General features: G+C 35.8%; 1 protein-coding gene across 1 annotated transcript; it reads left to right on the top strand.

Moving 5' to 3' along the window:
- The first annotated feature begins 1360 nt into the window (after positions 1-1360).
- On the top strand, positions 1361-8584 carry Smp_054070 (hypothetical protein). The gene is made up of 3 exons (XM_018797420.1): positions 1361-1478; positions 2506-2642; positions 7431-8584. Exons 2-3 carry the CDS (start codon positions 2640-2642, stop codon positions 8253-8255), a joined length of 828 nt encoding a protein of 275 aa, XP_018646793.1. The 5' UTR covers positions 1361-1478; positions 2506-2639; the 3' UTR covers positions 8256-8584.
- The last annotated feature ends 7158 nt before the right edge of the window (positions 8585-15742 follow it).

The raw sequence follows: 15742 nt of genomic DNA, 5'->3' as shown, positions 1-15742 counted from the left end.
GTGTACTTGGTCAAATTGAGAAATTCAGTGTGAGCCTAAAAATACTTTTATAACGGAAAGTACTTACACTAAGGGTTACCTGCACAATAACAGGGTTTTCAGTGACAAACAGAATTTTCATCACTTGAATTATAAAACAGAACAGCAGTTGGCAGTTATCGATGTTCTTATAGAATGCTTTTTAAACATTTGTTACCCGATACCCTGAAACTTACAGTTATCTTGTAAAGGGCAGATGAGGGCGTCCAAAAGCGAAAAGATGTTCAAATACAAAATCACACTTAATATTTCCTTCAATAGTAACGCATATCCATTTTATCTCACATAAAATACACCTTTGGGTAGCCATGTCTTGCATTTTTGCAAGATCTTTCTAGCCGACGTCGAACAATGGAAATCGTAATGTTAATGCACTTTTTTAATAACATAAACTAGAATGGAAACTTCGTGTAGTGTTACATAATCTGTACTTCATAATACTCCGTTTTGTAGTAGTACCCATCAATGTGAAGTTCGTTGCTAATTCTGGTTTCGTTAGGTGTAACGCACCTAAAGGTTGCAGATCGTATTCAATTAACAAAGGGAACTGTTAGCTGGCTAATCCCCTGCTAAGTTGTTTTGACTGATAATCTGACAATATCCAACTACATTGATGAACGAGTTGACCAACTCTGAAGCACATCTGAAGTCATCTACAAGGAAACAATTAAAGCTTCTAAATAACCAAAGTAGTGAATGGCCATACATTTTACAGTGGACTAACCGTCGTCCGGATCCCCCTTTTTTATAAACACCATGTCCGCTGAAGCGGTTGGATACATGCATAGTTTTTGATTTACTAGCCACTTGATAGCTACAACTAGAACCTCTCTACTGGCAAAGGCGTTAAAAACTGCAAACTTTTTAAGTGTAGACTGAAACATACATAAAAAAGACTTTAGTATCTTAATGCAGAAAGTTGAAGGATGCTAATGGTATTTGCAAAAATGTGTGTAGCAGGGGAACTGTGACTTCATGGGCTACGACGTTTATAGCTATGCACTTACATGGTACGTCACTAATGGTTACCCACCTATGCTCATGGATAACAATTGAGCACACGAATATACCTAAATCATTGGAAGGGAATTGTTCTTTGAGAAGATCGACGGCACCAACGTAAGGAAGAAATCTGATTTGACCGTTTTTGCCCATCTTTGTAATAAGGCTAGGTTCGCTTTGACGATTACTACATTTTCAGGTTGAAATAATGTAAACCTAGTATCCCTACAAGTTATTACCTGTCTTTTTCACGTCATAGTTAACTGAAGTTTCGTTATTCATAGCGGCATTGCTGTCTTTCAGCCTGCTAATAACTGGTTTCTCAGTGTACCGCTGAACAGCTTGTTTGGCTGCAATTTATCAGCAATGCACGATCCTTTTGACCTGACGCATATAGGACTCAAAAGAAAATGCAGAGTATGTGGCTAAAACACTATGTAGGTTGACGTCATCAGCACCACTTATATCCTATTTATTTTTTTTATTTAAACATAAATATTGATACAAGGAAGCACCAGATATATATGTACCATACAAATCTCATTTGATTTATGTGAGGGCTGTGATACTGCCAAGGTGCCCAAACCAAAACAGGTGGTTTTTTTAGGGGGCCACACCCGGAGCCTTCGACCTAAAGGTCTGATCCACAAGGCAGTGGAGCATCGTGAGGAGATGCAGTCCCATGGTAGCCGGTGACCAATGATTGATTCATACGCCATTTGTTCTCTGAGGATGCTGGAGCCCATGTGCACCATTGGTTTGAAATCAGGGTTTTCCAACTCCCCTAGGTGGACTCGCCTTGTCCACCAAGCCGGTTAAAGCGCCGGACATTCGCTTTCCGTCCTCTCAATTTCGTAAACAACAATTATGTCATGAGAAGGCAGTGAGTAGGACTTTGTTGTCAGAGGCTATATACGCGTGACCATATGAGAGCATTTCGAGAGGGAGAGCTGACTTTTCCCATACTCGGTTGTACCAGGGCATTTGGGGGCACTTATATCCTACAAGGAAATTACTTCTTATCAAACTCAACCGAACTGCTACTTGACTCGGGATGAGATTGTAAATAATTTGAAGTAGCTAGCTATAGAGAATTTAGATAAGGCGGCAAGGTAGAACATTTTTTAATGTAGTTTGACCTAAATACAGAAGAAATAGACAATATCCTCTTGCTTTCCAAACACATACATCATTCTAATGTACGACATTTCCTCTGAAAGTCAGGAGTTTTTTCAGCACACCACAACGGTGATCCACTTATAGTCGTGATAACGGTCTTTTTCATGCTTTTAAGTCTCCTATGTGGTCAATCGAGCCATAAAGTTATCGGGTTTTTGATGACACCTGAGCATACTAAATGCATAACATCTACAGGAAGGGCGTTTAAAATGTTTAAAATTCCACGATAGTGAGTTGCTTGGCTCTGTTGCAAAAACTTTACTGTTATTACTTTCTGTTTTTCAGGTTATCCATTTTCTTTTGAAATGATATCACTACTATTTACGGATTACCCATCTGTCATCTACACCCGTAAATTTTCTACGATAACCACTTCCAATTCATAAGAAAATATTATTAAAGAACGAGTATTTGACTAAATGGTATGTCATATTTGATATAAAACTGAAAAATCTAAATAATGTAATACATAAGCATTTGATAAATTGAATAATTATGAGAGACATATTGGCATACAGTTGTCTGTCGTATGAGTGCACAGATTTCTGTTTGCTAACCTAACATGGTGCAGTATTGTTGCAGTTTGTAACTTCCGAGCGTATTTGCAAAATACTGTAATATTGGTGTCACTTAATCATCCATTAATCTACAAGCTTGAGTTTAGTGCACTATGCCGGTATTTTGGAACATCATATAATGACATGAGAAATTCAAAAGAACTGCGATTGATGAAACGAGGAATTTGTGCAGATTGTTATTGATATCACCTGTCATTTCAAACTGCTCATCTCATACATGATTCCTTCTAGACATCACAATTCAATGGATACATATAAACCTTTAAGGAGTTCTTTATTATGGTTAACGATGTTGGACATTTTGCGGTCTATGAGCTGGATGGTCTGGTTGTGATGCTTCGATTGTTCCTTTTAAAAACATCAGCACACACTTCAAAAAGAATGAAGCGGCTAGAATTCCCCCTGGTACGGCTGAGGGTGGGGAGAGTCAGTTCTCCCTCTCCAAATGCTCTCACACGGCCACGCGTACACAGCCTCTGACAGGGAAGTCCTACTCACTGCCTTCTCGTGGTGAGAGTGTTGCTTACGAAACTGAAAGGACGGAAAGCGAATGTAACCGGTCCGGTGGACACAGTGAGTCCTCCTAGGGAGTTGGAAAACCCTGATTTCAAACCAATGGTGCACATGGGCTCCAGCATCCTCAGAGAACAAATGGCGTATGAATCAATCATTGGTCACCGGCTACCATGGGACTGCATCTCCTCACGATGCTCCACTGCCTTGTGGATCAGACCTTTAGGTCGAAGGCTCCGGGTGTGGCCCCCTAAAAAAACCACCTGCTTCGGTCTGGGTACCTGTGCAGTATCACAGCTCACACACACAAATAAAATGAAATGACGATATTTACTGAAAATACTATTCACGCTTCGATTAAAATTCAAAAAATTTACATTATTGTTATTTTGCCGTCGCTTATTCACTCTTTTTTATTCCCACTTCGTGTATCCTTATTTTTCAACATATACAGCGGCCCGCCTTTGGTGGAAACTCTGTTTCATTCAAACGATCTCGAGTCACTGACTGGTCGAAAATCGAATGCTACTACCGAATACGAATACTGAAATGGTTTTTCTGAAACCACGCGCACCATTCAAACTGGCTTCCTTCAAAGTACGCACACTAATCCAGATTGGACGACAGATAGGGCTGGCTGTACCTTTATAAAGTCTAAATATAGACGTTTGTCTATCCGAGACCCGTATATAAGACTCTGGTGAAGTACTACAAATTCGCTCTCCATTTATGCTTCGAAAGGCCTGTCTTACGTGCTTTTATCTGGGGACGCTGTGTGATCTTCGTCTGGTCTTGCTGGCGTTGGTGTCGCACTAAGCTCTAGAGCTGAAGCAGCACTAATCGATTGGATTACCATTAACAGTCGGTTATGTGCTGTTAGATTAGAAAGCTCCATCAAAGCGAGAAGAAATCGGCGTGAGAAACGATGTCTTTTTGTCATCTCCACCTATGCTCCGACAAATTGCAGCCCGGATGCAATCAAAAATGAGTTTCACCACCAGCTAACAGTTATTCTACAGAAAGTGCCTTCGACAGATATTGTAGTACTAACCGGAGACTTGAATGCATAGGTCGGGCGTCTAGGCACAGAAGAAAGTCGTTTAGGTAGCCGATGGGGACTTGTTGGTCGCAGGACAGTTAACGGGAACCGTCTACTACAACTGTGCACAGACCATAACCTGTTTCTGGCTAGCACTAACTTCCCGCGCAGTCATCGCCGATGTGCCACCTGGCGTCCTACCTCTGCATCTGAAGCCTGGACTCAGATTGATCAAATCGCGATCAGCTACCGCTGGCATGGTTGTGTACAAGACTGCTGCTCCCTTTGGAGTACCTATCTGGACTCTGATCATGCCCTAGTCTGCGCCAATCTTACCTTACTTATCAGTGGCCAACGAATTGATCGTCATCAACGGATTGATGTTAGCAAATTAGTTGCAACTTCTGTTGCAGGTAAGTGTCAAGCCGAGCTAGCTTCTAGACTAGCTACCATCCCACTGAACAGTATAGATGAGCATTGGTTGCAACTGCATGACATCATGAAAATGGAGAGTAAAGTCGCTTGTGGCTTCACGAAACGTCCCGCTTACAAGCACTGGGTTTCTTCTGGCTCCTTACAACTGATGGAAGCCCGTCGGTCTACTCCGGGTGACCGTGAGTTTGACCACAGACATAGGCTGTTACGCAATGAAATTGGGCAAAGCTTGCGTAAGGACTGAGAAGCCTGATGGTCGGAGCGTGCTAATGAGATGGAAGCAGCAGCTGCATCTGGTAACTGCCGGAAGCTCTTCCAACTCATCCGAGCCACTGGCAGCAAGAAGTCTGGTGTGAGTGAAACAATCTGTGAGGATGACGGGATGCCAATCACTAAAGATGGTGGTGACTTTCTGGCTAAGGAACTGAATGATTTGTTTACAAATGTCAGAGCTAGAGAGTGTTCCAAGATCGTGGAATAAGTCGGTAGTTGTCCCTATGTTTAAAAAGAGTTCACGTCGTTCCTGTAACAACTATCGGGGGATAAGTCTACTTCCGATTGTGTCCAAACTATTGGCTTCTGTCATAATTCGTTGGTTGTTCAAAACCCGAGAATGATTGACTCGCCAGAAGCAAGCTGGTTTTCGTTCTGGTCGAGGATGTGTTGATCATATCTTCACCTTTCACCAAATGTGAGGACACCGTCATACTTATTACAGGCTAACAATCACAGTGTTTCTTGATATCAGGGCTGCATTCAATTCATTGGACTGGATTGTTCTCTGAGATTGTCTATTGAAGAGGAGTGTGTCTGAGAAATCTATTCACATCTTGGAAGCCCTATATACAAACACCTTAGTCAGAGTGAAGGCACACAACCACCTTTCCCCATTGTTTCGTTCAAGCAATGGGGTTAGACAGGGTTGCCCGATCTCACCATTCCTCTCCAACTTGCTATCAATGACGTACTGGAAACAGCTCTGTTGGATGTAGGCAATGGTGGTATGGATCTGTTGCTTGGAGGAAAGACTTCTCGACCTTGAGTATGCGGATGATATTGTCTTACTGTGCGATGATGCCCAAGCCATGCAATCCGCACTTACTCAGTTGGCAATCAGTGTCCGTAGGTATGGTATGTGCTTTGCACCTTCGAAGTGCCAAGTACTTTTACAAGACTGACAGGACCCTGATGTTGCGAATTTATATGACCAATTTATATAAGACGTTACTCATTTGCTCTATATATAAGAATAGACAATCATGTCATTTTATTTATATTGGTTATTTTGTATTCATTTGTATGAATACGTAGTAACTTGTATCTGTATATCCTTTCATTTGCACATGACTTGTATTTGTTTGAATATCTTATTGAATAATATCCCGGATTCATTAATTCGGAACGCATACATAATTTCACTTCTTATTCCTTCTGTTCCAATGCATTTCTAAATAATACCTATTCTAATTCAATCCATTACTGCTCTTCCTGGGTGTTTGTCTAGCTGTCAGAAAACAAGTTTAATATTATTTCAGTTGCTTTTTCGTTGTGTTAATATTACTATGAATATTTTTGGGGTATGAGCGCGACTGTTAGTTCATATTCGTACGAATAGTACAAATAGCCAGCCAATTATGTAAAGACTTTCGAATAACATTCACATACCTGGGAAGCATCGTTGATAAACAAGGAGGATCGGATGCAGATGTAAAGGCGAGGATTGGCAAAGCAAGGGCAGCATTTCTACAATTGAAGAACATATGGAACTCAAAATAACTGTCAACTAATTTCAAAGTCAGAATCTTCAATACGAACCTCAAGACAGCCCTACTGTACGGAGCTGAAACGTGGAGAACTACTACGACCATCATCAGGAAGGTACAAGTATTTATAAACAATTGTCTACGCAAAATACTCAACATCCATTGGCCGGATACTATCAGCAACAGCGTTTTATGGGAGAGGACAAACCAGCTTCCAGCCAAAGAGGAAATTAGGAAAAGTTGTTGGAAGTGGATCGGACATACATTAAGGAAATCACCAATATGCATTACAAGGCAATCCCTAACTTGGAATGGTGAAGGGAAGCGGAAAAGAGGAAGGCCAAAGAACACACTACGCCGGGAAATAGAAGCAGATATGAGAAGGATGAATGTTAACTGGAAAGAACTGGAAAGGAAGGCTCAGGACAGAGTTGGATGGAGAATGCTGGTAAGCGGCCTATGCTCTTCGACGAGGGGTAACAGGCGTAAGTAAGTAAGTTTCGAATAACTAAACTGAAACTATTAGATCTTATACCTAACAATTGGGTTACTTCTCAACCTTATCAACAGTTTCAGTGTTACTTAAGATTAGAAAACCTTAATTCTACTGTTTATTATCACATAACTGTATATTATTTTGGTCCCTACAATCAACTGAAAGCGATTCCTATTCGAATCTCACAAATGGATAATATGATGTAATTTTTGGAATATTTTAGTGAGATTAATCATAGAGAATTATTTTTTGATAAAGGGTTGTTAGGTTAATTGTTAACTTCCACCCTTTTGGTAAGTTCAACGAAAATTAACTGCATAGATTTCCGGAAACTGACTTTTTTCTCTCTCTTAATTTTTAATGTCTGATTTTTTCTTACCTTATAGTTGCCTACAACGAGAATACCGAGTCAGATAATCTTATCATTGGGTTGTTTCTTTCTGGTTCACCATATTTTTGTACATTCATTATCTGACGTCGTTCAAAATGTCGATGTAAATGGTTCTCATCCATCTGTATCATTATTATCAGCTTCCAACTTATCCTCACCTAAAAATGAGCCGAGTGCAAATCAAACCACACAGGCTAAATGGCAGTATTTATGTCCATATATGAAGTACAAATGTAGTGAGTTACCAGGTTATTGTCTTATATGCAACTTCAATACTTCATGTGTTTATGGTACAGTAGTCAATGTTACTTGCTTTCCACGTCCAGGAGTTTATTGCAAAGTTCCAAGTAGTATAACTCAAGAAAACCAAACTTCTCAAACGAATTCATCAGAGTTTTCTTATCCTATGAGTGATCAAACAAATTACATAATTCAAAAACCGATTGTTTGTCGATTTTGCCACCAGTTGGATGATACTGAGATTGTTTGTATCGGTCGAACTAACTGTCGTCAACCTAATGTACCTCGGAGTTTTTATGAAACGAAATGTGAACCATTTCCTCATATATTATGCCTAGGACGCAGAGTATTCAGGCGTATGGTACCTTGTGATTGGTCTTCTGGTAAAAGTTATGTACTAACTGTTATCTTAAGTTTATTTTTCGGAGGTTTAGGAGTTGATCGTTTTTATTTAGGCATGTGGATAGAAGGATTAGGCAAATTGTTCAGCTTCGGTGGCCTTGGTTTATGGAGTATTGTTGACTTTATCTTAATTGTATCCGGATATGTAAAGCCTCCTGGAGATGCTGTATACTGGTGATATAATATGAAACAATAATGAAATAACTCACCCATATAATTCAAGCTAATTTATACTTTTTACCATCTCCAATAAGTTCAACAACTATTTCGTGCTTTAATTCTTCCTGTCTTCAATATATAATTATGTCCTCCAAGAGTTAGTTTCTAGTACTTGAACATATATTAATAACTTGTATATTTTTTATGTATTTATTGTTGGTTCTTCTGTAAATGTAATCTTAAATCGTCTCTTCCTTTGCAAATATTCATCGTTATCCTAATAATTTTCATTTTAATCAGATGATATTGTTTGTCAGTAGTTTGGAATTAAAATATTTTTTTCGAAAATTTTTGTTTTTATTGGCATTAATTCAATTAACACTGTCCGATTTAGTGATAAACAGATTATCTATCAATATTATATCTATATAACATTATTATGACAATTTAATTAACACTAGTCACCAATTGGTTACTTATTATAAGTTTCGTTTATTTATTGTTCTTAGGATTCCTTCTGTATCGTTGTACTCTAGGTGTTGCGTTTAAAAAAATATTCTAATAAAAAATAAACTTACAAAATCATTATGGAGGATTTCTCTCTACATAGGACAGTGATAAACACTTATGGTAACCTACAGAAATTCTCCAATCACCCACTTTTATTAACAGCCGATTAATATTCAGTCGTCAACTTTTAATAAAGTTAAGGATATCAGGACTTGAGGCATAAAAAGCAACAAGTCCTGATGGATCATTTTTAGAAGTTTTAAGCAAGGTAGTTCAGAATTATTATGTATGCTGAGTGAGGTATTGGTTATAATGTCTCAGTAAAATGTAGTCTCACTTAATCAACTCAGGCATCTAATTTTTCCGTTTTATGGAGAATGGTCTAGATCCTCTTGTGATGGTTTTGGAAAAAATCACATTGAAAATGATAAATATTGTAGTTTACGGTAAGACGAAGTTAATAATTCATAGGTTGAAACTTCTAGGACTGCCATATTATAAACTATTATTCCTATTTTTACCATAGAGCTATTAAGTAATTATTTAACAGTATTTCTGTATTAACCTATTTATAAGCTTTCGTTTAATGTATAAAGTGTCGATATGCATTTGAATTTTCCCAACTTATTGTTATTGACTAATTATTTCACTCTTTCCTTTATTACTTTGGTCTTGACTGTGGACAAACGATGGACTCTTATTTACAGCGGAATGCCGTTTGGTAATGGGTATATTTGGAATACAACAATGGATTTGCATACTCACTGTGCTCTTACTCCGGACTGAATACTCGGATAGGATAAGGGGTGCAACCTGGACTCATCCGCGTTAAGATATCTCAGTCACTGCTCAAGACTAATTATTTCTGCTCAAAGCGTACCACTAGTTAAAGCTTAAGTCCTTGGTCTATAAGCAAAAGCGTACTCGGATTAGAAGATTATGGACTGGATTCATACCGATAGGATCGTATCTGCTGTTTTAATTCAAGAACATATAATAAGATTTAATATGTAATTGTCTCTGTGTCGCAAACCTTTTACTTTTTGTCTACTTATCGTGCTAGAGAGACGTAAAACAAACATCATATAATACTGTTAAGTCAAGATTGCAATTTGCTATTCCCCTTAAGTGATAATAAACGGTTGTTCGAAGTATCTTTCTCACGATTAGTTCTCATCAGTGCGTAATTTTATTGAGTAAGAGTTGTTTCATACGTTTTTTGGCCACTGCTTTTCTCGATAGATATAAACCTCAACAGTCTATGAAATTATTATTCTGCGCATCAATTCATTTTGTCTTACTTCAGGACCACGAAGTATTATGTATATCAAATTCAGAGATTAGGTCATACGTTTTCTAAATATTTTTTTGTCTGTAATGGAGTGACCGAACAAACTATTGATTTCAAGCATGGAGAGCCAATTATGATACTATGAAATTGAGTCAAATGATGTGGTTGGTGCGTCCGTTTACTGTCGCACTTAATTAAATTTATCAGTATCTAAATCTAATGTCCAATTATCATTTTGTTGATCAAGATATAGATAAATTCCATAAACGAAGATTATTTTATGGAAATAGCTTATGTCAACGTAAAAGCTAGTTCCGCACGATTAACGTAAACTTACCCTTTCAAAGTGTAGTTAATAACACAAATATTATATATATATATATAAGAAAAATGTAATCCACTTCGAAAAAAAGATTGATTTATGCACTTTTAATAAACGACTTTTCTTGAATGTGTATTTCGATTCAAAATGATTTCAGTGTTGTCATTTTCTCCGGGGTAGATCGTTCAGTCATGAAACTTTCATTAATTTTTTTCATAGTTAACCGAATGCGGCGAACTTTTTAAGTAAATATGGATTAAAATCGAAGTAACAAAACGAGATAAGTGCATCGAGTGATGTAATGTATACTGAATATTGATATAAATATTACAAAATAACTGTCAACCCCACACGATTTTGATTATTCCATAGAAAAAATCGTCATAAAATAATAAATCCTGCACATTCACAAAAAATTGTTTATTATTTTCTTATTATTAGAAGGGGTTTTGTGATGATTTAGTAATTTCATAGTTGAAAGCGTGAGTCAATTGAGGCTAGACCACCACGAAAAACCTGGAAACACTGGACGGCCGTTTCGTCCTATTATGGGACTCCTCAGCGGTGCGCATCCACGACCTCGCCTCACGAGATTCGAACCCAGGACCAACAAGTCTCGCGCCAGAGCACTTAACCGATTGCTGGGAGTTCTAGCCATTCTTTTTTTATATAGAAGATTGAAATTCCTAATTTCGTAATTTTATACAATGTCTAGAAACATTCTCGTAATATAGCCAATATCCTTGTCAGCATTTAGTTTCCACTCCTTTTTCTATAAACAAGTTAGATCTCATTAACTAACGGTTTTGACATCGCAAGTACAATAAAAGCTTAGTGATATATTAATAAAAATCTCATTAAAAATGAATTCAAAATCTCATCACTGAAATTGCTGTGTTAAGTTAGTTTATTTGTTAGTTCGTGAAAATGGCTCCTCATCTTGTTACAGCAGGGCTATAAAAAGGAATCCCTTTCTGGATTTTCTATATAAATTTGCATGCTACTTACAATTTTTAAGTAGCTACATTCTGCTGTGAAATATTAATCGTAAGTCATCTTACGCATTGATTATTCTGAGTGATTGTATTCATGAAAGCGGATATACGTACCCTGGATATGAAGTTACTATATCGCCACCAATTATTTTATTCCCTTAGTCGGATTAATCCAACAATCGAGTCCAACGAATGTTTTCAAATACGAGGACATTTAACGAATATTTAATTGGCAATTTGCATTCTCTAATATAAGATTTTATCTGTTTATATTCTACTAGCAATGACTATACTAAAGCTTCTTTGACACTTCTGCCTAAGTGAGAAGCCTGGTGTTAAGCGAGTCACGCTTTGATTTGTCTACCAAGATATTTAGTTTATATTTATATAAATGGTTCAACTCACTCTTAGGAATATATCCATGTACAAATACCTTATGTTTCCACCAGTAAATGCATATGACAATTGATATGACGGGATAAAAAATGACATTATTTAGGTCAGTCTTTTTCGTATCAGTCGATTATGAATTTTGGCCAGAGCAACAGGTGTAAACTTAACCCAATGTGACGTTTTGAGGTCAACATTTTTATATCAATTCATTATAAACTTAGTTTAATATGACAAATTTGGAAACACATTCAGCGATGATTGTATTCGTTGTATCATTTCAGGTGAACTGTATTCACCTGTATATTCCTATATGTGCTATATAACGTTTGCTTAGAAATCAGTGTATAAATGATTATATTCTAATCTAATGACGATATGATTTGTAACGTGTTTTCGGAGGACCAATAAATCTTCATCAGTTTTTCGTGTTTTCACTTTGCGTCATGGGAATCACAGTGATTCCGGATTGTTAAACGTGAGCAGTAAGACCGCGGACCAAGCAGAGTTGATACGTACACTAACAATGACGACACCTCCAGACGTAAAAGAAGGATGATGGAGACCCGAATATAACAACAATGTTAAAATTGGTGATGGCAATCATTACCTTTATATATAAATTAAGTATAATGGCTTGTACAAAATACGACACACATAAGTTCCTTACACTGATATTGTATATCAATGTTTAATGTTTATCCAGTTTGTCACGTATTCTTATTTTCGAATGAAATTTATCTCAACTGAATAATACTTCAATATCCAAAGTAAATTACATCTGATTTATCATCCAGAAGCAACTTTTGTTCAAGTTCTTCTAATCAATAACATATCTGGTATGGCAGTTAGTCCTACTACTTCAATTTGTAACCACTGTCATATTAATCGATCGTTCTGTATCTCTTCAGATTACAAGACAAATATCTATAAGTGCTCATCTTATTCAGATACTATAACTGATTGTATTAATTTTAGAGTTAGTTACATCTTTTAATCACTTCCACTACGAATATCTTTTTTCGTCATCAAATTATTTTTTAAGGCTTATATAGCAGTATTATTCAACATGAAGCAAAATTATTTTATTGATTATTCTCCAGAACTTTCCTTCTATCTCATCTCTCGTATGAATATTGTTCAGTCTGTTGCTTCCCCTTAGCATAGCACCTAGTTGGCTAAAATCCCCTTAGATTTACGCTGTAAACTGGGACCTGCTATAAAATAATTTACTCTAAAACTATAAAGATCCTATCAAAACATCCTATAGAATTGAAATTCTTTGTACTGGATTATTCAAATGGTGTATTTTTGGTCATCTTGAGGTGAACAGTAATTGCAGTGATGGATTTATTATCGTGAAACAAGTTTCCTTAAAAGATTGTATCATTAGTTGTGAATATTTTTATAACCCCCACTATCAAATTAATATACTAATATAATATACTAATGTCTTAATCAATTGTTGTGAATACAAAGTAAGTTGAAAACTAACTATAATGAAAGACATTGCTTTAGTAACAACCAATTTATGCTCCCTTGACCGCTTACTAAAAAATAACTAGTATGTAATTACAGCTCCTAGTTCGAAGTTAATTTCTTTTAGTCAGTCAATATCATGTTTAGTGTAATCTTCTAATTGTCGTTCTTAAAAGTAAACAGTAAAACTAATAAGGTAAATTATCATCATTAGTAGATCATTGATGGCGAGAGGAATTCGACCTACAATGATTAGTTAATTTTGATTAGAGGTTATGGCGAAACTATAATTTATGGACGACCTTTGAATGAATCTTAAGTGACCTTGAGAAATGTTAGCCGATCAGTAAACAGTCAGCATAGAGTAGAAAATATATTATACAAAACCAAATAATTAAAGTAGATGCACTTCTTTTATACGATCGAAAAAATTGTCAAGGTTAAAAAAAGTTTCCAAAATCGTAATGCATAAGGTAGGGGAACTCATCCATATGGCTGCATAATAGTTGGTCTGTGGAACCATGATAAGGTCACAAAAACCCTCTCAGCCTCGACCACATAGATTCAATATTGTTTGTGTGTACTCCGGTTGTGTAAGTTTGTCACTTTTATTACGCATTTATCCTTACAATACTCATACCTCTGAATAGCCAAAGCTTCAGTGACATCTGCGATTATTGCAATCAGTGTTACTGGTGCTTTTATTATACAGTTGGCGGCAATTATTATAATATGTCTTAGTCTCAATCTGGATCGAGCGATAAAGGTTCCTATTCTAGCAAACGTCTTCTTTCAGCATATATTACATCGAAGGATAATATCACGGTAGTCTGCACAAGGTCTACAAGTCATTTAATACCCGCAATTACAAATACAGGAACTGCTTAGTAGTCTGATTTATTGTAGCCGCTTAATTGTCTAGTCTTCTCTAAAATTCTCTGTGAACCGATCGTATATGAGCATCAGGTACTGAAATCAGCGCCGTGACCTTGAAATCCCCTAAACGCTTCTGATTGGCTCGTCCATAAATTATAGTCTCGCCGAGGTTATTTTTCATACAGATTAGAAGTAAAATTTACCTTCTTACAATAAGATCAACCAATTTCAATAAAACACGGACACTTAGATTAATGAATTGTTCATTAATACTGAAAATAAAATGAAAAAAAGTAGTGTAATTGTTAAGTTCTTTTCTAGCTGGAATAAATAATATTGATTATGTAACGAAGATGTTTTTTTTTAAAAAAAACAACAACAACATCTAGTATACATACATTTAATAAGAATGGTCGAAACTTTGTACAAATAAACTCAGTAACATCAAGAAGGAGAAAAAAAAGGATACAGAATAGTTGCTAAGAGAAATATATATTGTTTAAACTTTGAACAGTACACTTTAAATAAATAAATATTCTAATAAATAGAGATGGGGGTTATCTTTTGATTCAAATTCAATTACAATCTGCAAAACAAAAAAGAGGTTGGTTAGACATGATCTAAACAGAAAAAAAAATTTATTCTCTGTTTATCCATTGAATTGATCAATAAACAATGTGGTTCATACATAGATGAATTTAAGAATGATGAAATCTTATAAGATTCTCTAAATCAATATAAAGAACTATAAAATACGAGCAAGAATAAAATAAAAATTAAAAAAAAAGCGCTAATTTTCTTATTCAAAATAAATTCAAAACCAGCAGTATAATTTTGTTGATTCAATTTACACTGTGAAAAAAATGATCAAATGAATCCAATAACTCTGATAACTTGGTAAATCTTACTTATTATGAGTAGTCTTAAAATCTTTATTGGGGGTAAATAAATAAGATACTAAGGTTTTTTCTGATACAAATTTGTGTTCAGATTATATTAGATCAAATCTAAATTCAAAAAAATATTTCTAATTTGGCCTTGAATAATTTAGTTTGGCAGAACTTTAAAAAAGACATATATTTCTATATTTAATCCAACTTATTATTTATGTACATAGCAGTAAAATATAATTTTTTTTAGAAAAAAAGGAGATTTCATTGGTAATCAAGAATAAATAATGTGAAAATTTAATTGAACAATAAAATTATTTTTATATAGTTGAGATCATGATTAAATTGAAGCTAGATCATCATGGAAAACCTAGAAGCACTGGACGGCCGTTTCATTCTATTGAGGAGTCCTACAATAAGACAAAACGGCCGTCCAGTGCTTTCAGATTTTCCATGATGGTCTAGTTTCAATTGACTCATGATTTCAGCGATATAAAAATTACTAAAAATCTCCACAAAATCCGCTTTTAATAGTAAAATTGTCTTTCTTCTTCCACCTTTATCCCATTACAAAAACAAAAATACCAACAAAAAAGAAGGAAAAAAAAACCAAATTGAACAATAAAGAAAAAGAAGAATACGTTTTCTTCAGTTTAAAAGTTTATTTGTTTTTTTTCATTCAGAAAAACAAATCTAATAGTTTGGATCCGAAGAAAGAAAAATTCATCTATAAGATCTGAATAGTTTTCATTT

This window comes from Schistosoma mansoni (assembly GCF_000237925.1).
Source record: "Schistosoma mansoni, WGS project CABG00000000 data, supercontig 0166, strain Puerto Rico, whole genome shotgun sequence".
NCBI classification, from domain to species: Eukaryota; Metazoa; Platyhelminthes; class Trematoda; order Strigeidida; family Schistosomatidae; genus Schistosoma; species Schistosoma mansoni.
Note: the sequence above shows the minus strand (reverse complement) of the source record. Positions and strands in the feature narration are given on the sequence as shown.